At 51.5% G+C, this 7,174-nt stretch overlaps 1 protein-coding gene across 1 annotated transcript; it reads right to left on the reverse strand.

The window, feature by feature from the left end:
- Nucleotides 1-3,755: 3,755 nt before the first annotated feature.
- On the reverse strand, nt 3,756-6,964 carry MRPL54 (mitochondrial ribosomal protein L54). Its single transcript, XM_038383961.1, has 3 exons — nt 6,801-6,964; nt 5,466-5,622; nt 3,756-4,110 (listed from the first exon to the last, which is right to left on the reverse strand). The coding sequence occupies exons 1-3, from the start codon at nt 6,904-6,906 to the stop codon at nt 3,978-3,980; spliced, it is 396 nt and encodes a 131-aa protein (XP_038239889.1). The 5' UTR covers nt 6,907-6,964; the 3' UTR covers nt 3,756-3,977.
- Nucleotides 6,965-7,174: the final 210 nt, after the last annotated feature.

Genomic DNA, 7,174 nt, shown 5'->3' on the forward strand with positions numbered 1-7,174 from the left:
GATTTGTTTATGTGTAAACTGATGGCTTAAGGGAGTATACCAAAGTCGTTTTGTTCAGGCTAGACAATAGGAACTGATCATTCCTGGCTATGGGCAGTGTTCCTTCAAGGGAGTTCACAATACAACTAGGGAGCTTCAGTATTTTGGATACCAATAAAGGATTTATTACTAGAATTGGTGTGAAACTACAGAGCTGGGTGTGTGCAGGTGTGGGTTCATTAACACCTGGAGCAGAGATCTCCCATCATGCAGTGCTTCCCTGCTTTTATAGTCCCAGAGTTCTAAGCGGTTCTTGCCTTGGAATGTCTGTTCTCCATTCTGTATGCTAATAGAGACGCCTCCCTGTTCCATCTTCGATGCAAATGAGGCTATGGGAGTTTCTTTAATCCTGTCACCCTTATCCCAGGGGTTTAGGTGTCTCCCACAGCCTTTTCATTGCTTTTTGGACATCTTTCTTCTGATTGGTTTTGGTTCAAGCAGAGGCTGGGCAGGGGGAAGGTCTTTCGTGAGTTAGACAGAGGCTGGGTACTGTACCCTGATTCCTCAAGAACACAGAGCTGCTAGGTAACATCTCCACCTGTGCAGGTACCAGATGGCTCTTTGCCCTTCCATGCCCCAGGAATCCTGCATGATCCACCGCGGCTGCAGCTTGCCCCAAACCCCAGGGCAAACTCCCTGCGCGTCTGGAGCAGTTTCTAATGTAACTACATAAACAGCTGATGGGGGGGGAAGGTGGAGATGCTACTGAGATAGGACTTTTCTGTGCAGAGCTGAAGGGACGGATGTGGGGGTACCCGGGGCTGGAAGTGTGGGGCTGGGAAGGATCAAGATGCTTTGGCAGAGCAGTGTGGGAGGCCTGGATGGGCACAGCCAGGTGGGCTCTGCTCCATGATTGAGGCATGTGGGTCTGGATCTTGATCTCTTTGCGCCAGGCTTTTGGGAGAAGCAGGAATGGGTCTTGCCTAGCATCCTGCAGCAGATCTTTTCATGGAACCTAGGCGGCCTGGCTGCCAATCCCTCCCCCCCCGCCAACCACTAGACACTGCTCCCTTTTAGAAAACGTGAAGGCAGAATGGGTGAATACGCTTCTCCCTCCCTCCATGGGGTCAGGTGAGTGGAGGAGCCTCCTCCGACTGCACAGCCTGAGAACGCGGGAGCCAAAGGGGAAGTGAGAGCATGTGGAGGTGGAGGGTGCTTTGTAAATCCCCGGGGGAGGGGCACACATTACCTTGTGGAGAGCTATGGGGCACGTCCCCTCCCTCCCCCTTTCTAACCTCTGTGGCATCCTTGAGTCAAACAAGCACCAGCCAGGGGGAGGCTGCAGATTAGGAGCGTCTCTCAAACTCCCAGCAAGGTGGGCTCAGGGAGATTCACACAAAATCCAATTCTTTTACATTTAAATTAAGTGCATTTTTCTTTTTTTAAAACAAACCTACTTAAATGGGAAGTTATTGACAACCTGGGTCAAGGCCCTAAATTTACCCTACTCTAAAATCCTTTACATCAAATCACATAGAATATGAAGCAGTACATTTGCTCTTGAAGCTTTACGGAAAGTCAGGCACCTGATGTATGTATCCAACATAGCTGTGGCCGTCATCTTGAATAAAAAACAAATTTTGAAATGCTGGGTTTGTGCATTTTTAATTGAATCCCAATTTCCATCCAAAAACAGCTTGACACAAGGAGAACTAATTAATCATCTAGTAAATAAGAAATGCATCACTCACTGTTTTCTAATGGTAGAAAATAGGAAAAATTAAGAATCTGAGTAAATGTATGTTTAGATAAGTAATTGCTTAAATAAATATGTATCGTTCTAGTGTATCCTCCTGATTAGCAAAAGCTAGTACCAAATTTAGCATAAAGGCTATTTAATGGCAAACCAACCTGTTTTAATAGTTACCACCAATGAGAATCAACCTTGCTTTAGAAAAATAACTAAAAAGTGCAAATGCAAAACAAGATGCAATTTGATTATTTAAATCAAGGTTTCCTGCTTGCCAATTTAAATCACAATTCAAATCTGCGACTGAAATCAACCCTCCATGGCCTGTGCTGTCCTAGGGCCTGGACACAGAGCCATTCCCCTTAGCCCACGCTGGCACCTGCTGACGATACTAACCAATTTCATCCATTGCTCCCACCGTTCCTTGAAGGCTCTTTCAGAAAAGCTCCAAACCATCACCTAAGTGTACATCTTGTCAAAAAGGCTAATAGTATGTTAGGGACTGGTAGGGAAGGGATAACATAAGACAGGAAATATCATAATGCCACAATATAAATTCATTGTGCGCCCACCCCTTGAATACTGTCCAGTTCTGGTTGCCACCATCTCAAAAAGGACAGAGTGGAACTGGAAAAGGTCCAGAGAAGGGCAACAAAGATGATCCAGGGATGAATGGCTTCCACACGAGGAGAGACTAAGATTACAGCTCTTCACCTTAGAAGAGAGACGACTAAGGGTAAAATGATACGAGGTCTATAAAATCATGAATGGCATGGGAAAAGGATTAGTTACCGGTTCCCAAAATAAAAACCGCAATTAAATTAATTGGCAGCAGGCTTAATACAAGGAAGAGCAAGTACTTTTCACATAATGCACAACTCATGCGTGGAACTCATTGCCATGGGATGCTGTGATGGCATAACTGGGTTCAAAACAAAGTCGGGTAAATTCATGGAGGATGAAGTCCATCAATGGCTATTAGCCAAGATAGTCAGAGATGCAACCCCACACATGGAGCACCCTAAACCTCTGACTACTGGAAGTGGAAGACAGGGTTGGGGAGATCATTCCACAGTTGCACTGTTCTAAATGCTGAAGCTTTGGTACGGGCCACTCTCAGAGACAGGCTACTGGGGAAGACGGACCATTGGTCTGATGCAATGCAGGAGACGGGGTGAACCCATGGTGGCTCACAGTGGATCAGCAAAGCAGAGCCCTTTCTGGAAGCTGGCTCCTTGAGCCCCAAATTCCAGGCTTTCATTAGGGGGGGAAAATAATTTAAAAAATGAAGCCTCTAGCCTCACGCTGTGAAATAAAATTAAAAAATCCCAGCACCACATGTAACTGATGCCTGCCTGAGGTGATGTCTACATTTACGGCAATGTGCGGAGTACAGACACTACACACACAGCGGCAGGCCGCAGTGAGAGGCTCTGGCCAGGGGCAGGCAGTGGGACACTACTCTGCTAAAAGCAGCTGTGGGAGGCACTGCTTGGGCTTGTAGACAGCCATGGAGAGGACAAACCTGGGGGTTGAGGTGTGTCCTGCTCTCTACCATACTCTGCTCACCTAAACCACGTCTCACCATCTACACTCTTTGTACCCAGCTAGCTGGGCCTGCAGCATCTGCTACTCCACATGCTGCCGTACACGCAGACAGACTGGGCCAGCCAGCCACGTGCCACTGTCTTTAACGGCTCTGCAAAGCCCCTGGCCATTTTCTTCATAGATTGTAAGGCCAGAAGGGACCATTGTGATCATCTAGCCTGGCCTCCTGTGCCAGCCATTTATTGGTCAGACAGCCGTGTCTCCCCTGATTTATTTCCTGATACCACCTCGCACAGAGTAAAAGTTACCAAGAGCTTTGGGTTGAAAGAACACCAGGTAACACCCCTGCCACTCTGATTCAGCCCTCAAAGGGAGCCAATGACCCAGCGATGCGCTGGATGCCACGGAGAGGGGGATGCATGAAGATTTGAGCACTGGGTAACAGGGCTCAAATAACAGGACAGACACACCAACGCTGTCCAGTTACGGCCAATGATTTATTGTCGTCAGTATTCAAAGTAAAAATAAGAGACTTTGGCCAGGGGAAGGTGCCAGCTGATCTCAGCTCAGGGGCCCGCCCAGCTGCATCTGTTTTCCGTCTCATAGGACATGTCCAAATCCCACCTTGAGCCCCAGTGCAGCATCCTTCCCAGGCCCAGGGGCACAGGAGGTGCAGGGGTGTCACCATACAGGTCCCACCCTAAAACTTCTTGCTCTTGCTCAGTTTGTTGCGGCGCCAGGTATTGTGCTTCCGCAGGAGCCTCCAGTACTGGGGCGTCTCAGGGTCCAGCTCCTCCAGTGTCTTGAGGGGGCCGAGGTGCATCTGGAAAAGCCTGGGGACCAATGCACAAGAGAGAGTGAGTGAGTTTCTACGTCAGGCAGAATCCCTTAATCCTGACCCAGGTGATGGGATGCATCAGCCCCCTCAGGTTCCGGCTAGCTCCTGGCCTCATGCACTCACTTGCCATCTAGCACACCTCATCATTTAAAGCGCCCTAAGGCTATCCAGGGTCACCAGAGCTGGGCCAAATTTTTTGCACAAAGCTTTTTTGGTGAAAAATGCAGATTCAGCTACACTGAAAAGTTTCACAAACGTGCACCAAATTGCTTTGGTTGGGAAGAATGATCCCATTTCATTTCCACCTTTTCAAACCAAAATGTTTTGACTTTTTTGGTTCCAAGCGAGGTGGCATTTCCAGCTTTCCTTTGGTTAAATAATAAAAAATGTTGAGAAAGACAAAATCAAACCAAAATGTTTTCTTCCATCTGAAATGAATATTTTTCCTGCTTTTCAGAATTACCAGCAAACCAGAAACTCCACCTACTTGCCCAGCTCAGCTAGTCAACCCCTGGCAGATGGGGGAGGAAGGACCCCCTGCTCAGGGCCTGATCCCACAAACATGTGGGACTAAGCACTGGCAGGGCCTGGCCCTCGGAGACCACAGGGCAGGACGCTGCTTGGTTCTGCAGGGGGCCATGGGTGCCGGGATACAGCACAAGCATTGCAGGTGGCTAGAGTCAGACACTGACAAGTGCAGGGGTGCCGGGGGGTGGGGGGGGAACACACGACACGACACCTTTGTAGAGGGGGTGACAGCTCTGCTTGTTTATTATTTCTATTCTGGTAGCACTTAGGAGCCCCAGTCATGGCCCAGAACCCCACTATACAAGGTGCTGTACATAATTTATTAGGTGTATTATGGTAAAACCTAGGAGCCCCAGTCGGGGTCCAGGATCCACAGTGCTAGGGCTGTACATTATTTATTAGGTGTATTATGGTAGTGCCTCGGTGCCCCCATCATTACCCAGGACCCCATGGTGCTACAGGGGCTTTACATTATCTATTAGGTGTATTATGGTAGTGCCTAGGAGCCCCAGTCATGACCCAGGCCCCCACTGTGCTAGGGCTGCACAAACACAACTAAACACCCAGACCCTGCCCCAGGGAGCTCACAACCTGAGTTATTCAGCACCTTGCTCTCCCCTTTCAGCTGTAGGGCACAATATATCCCATAAACCTGATTTAACCCTATGTTAGAGACTGGCACAGCCAGGTCCAAGGTCTCACAGGGAGTCAGTGATGGAGCCTGCAGTGAACCCAGCGTTCCTGGCTCCCAGGCCCTTGCTCTAACCACTAGTCTCCATGTGCCTTGAGTGGCTGGGAGAGGGCAGACCAGGCTTCACCCACCAGTCAGGATACTCAGAGTCGTCCTTCAGAGCCACCTCCGGGCCCTGTCTGTAGAAGTTCACTCCCATAGCGTGTGTGGTGAGCAGCATGGGGTCCTTGCACACCTCCGGGCCTTTCAGCTCCTCCTTACTGAAGCCTTTCCCTTTGGCCTTCACCGCTGCAGAGACAAACATAGATGTCAGCAGGGCGCCCGGCCGCCTCAGCACTGGGGGGAGGCACCGGACTATTGCGGGGAGCAGCAATGGTCCTACCACGTTCCTCCACCTGCAATTTCCACTTCACAGGGGGCAGAGACCAAATGCTCTTGCTACACAAGTGAGCAGCTTTGGAGGCACGTCCACTGACTTGGAAAACCTCAAATGCTCCGCAACTGCCCCATTCAACCCTCTCACTTTGACTCCCCATAAGCCCAGCCCCCGGCAACGCAAGGAGCAGAAGCCTGTGAATTTCTGACATGCCCGTCACCGTGACGTCAAGGCAGCTCTCAGTCCAGTTAGGGTCACATTATCTCCGAGATTCTAGGCCACTGTGTTGCAAAACAATGAACCTCTCGTGTTGGGACAGTCGGAGTGAGCATATTAAACCCCCCACCACGCTGATGTCCAAACACACTTGGGAGGACCTCAGCGCAGAGCAAAATGGGCAGCAATTTACAGGACTCATAGGATGCCATCACTACAGCATGTGACCCCTCACAATCTGCACTGTAGTTATCTTCCCAATGCCCTGGAGGTAGGACCCCCCTTTTACAGGTGAGGAACTGAGGCTGGCCACCTGGCCCAGGGTCACACAGGAGGTCTCTGGCTCCCAGGTCTCCTAAATCCATGGCTAGTGCCCAAACTGCTGGACCAATCCTACCTCCCCTCGTCCTCAATGAGGTTGGTATTATGGATTTGCAACATGGGGAAACTGAGGTACAGAAGGGGAAAGAGAAACTCGCCCGAGAGGCTGCCGAGGTCCGCCAGCAGGAACAGAACCCAAGAGTCCTGACTCCCAGCTTGCACCCGGGGTAGATGTTCCCCCCTCGCGGGCAGGGGGAAATCTCGGGGGCAGGGGATGGCTATGAAATGAAACCCGGCCAAGGCTGCGCCCGGGGGCTGCAGGCGTGAGAGCCGCAGACAGCCACACAATGGAAACAGGTCCAGCGCCCCCTCTCCAAGCCAGCTGCTCCCAGCAAGCAGCGCTAGGGCTGGGGGCCCCAGGGGGCTGTCGGGAGCGGGACCACCCGAACTAAGCCCGGGGGTCCCGGGGAGGGCAGCAGGGAGCGCCCAGCTGAGTCCCAGCCACTCAGTGCACCCCCAGCAACCAGCGGGAGAGGCTCGGCCCCACGCTCACCTGCTTTCTTGGCATAGCCACTAGCCAGCACCCTGCAGAAGGGGCCGAGGGCGGCGCCCGGGCAGCGCCCAGCCCCGAGAGCCCGCACGAGAGCCCGGGCTGCCATGGGCCCGCTCGCAGCCGCACACGCGAGGCTCCTCTCGCCCAGTGAGTGCGGGGCACAGCCCTGGGGCAGGCTGGGATTTGCAGTCCGGGAGAGAACAGGGAGCTTGCTGGGAGGTGTAGTTCATTTACTCCCCTCCCCTCTTCTGTGCGGGCCGGAGATGTGGAGCTTTCAAGGGCCCGAGCTGTATTTCTTGTAAATCTGCTAGTGTGGATTAATTGCAATTTAAATTCGGATCGTGCCCCGTGCCCATGGGGAGTGACTAGGGTCT

The sequence above is a fragment of the Dermochelys coriacea genome, chromosome 25 (genome assembly GCF_009764565.3).
Source record: "Dermochelys coriacea isolate rDerCor1 chromosome 25, rDerCor1.pri.v4, whole genome shotgun sequence".
In the NCBI taxonomy this organism is placed as follows: domain Eukaryota; kingdom Metazoa; phylum Chordata; order Testudines; family Dermochelyidae; genus Dermochelys; species Dermochelys coriacea.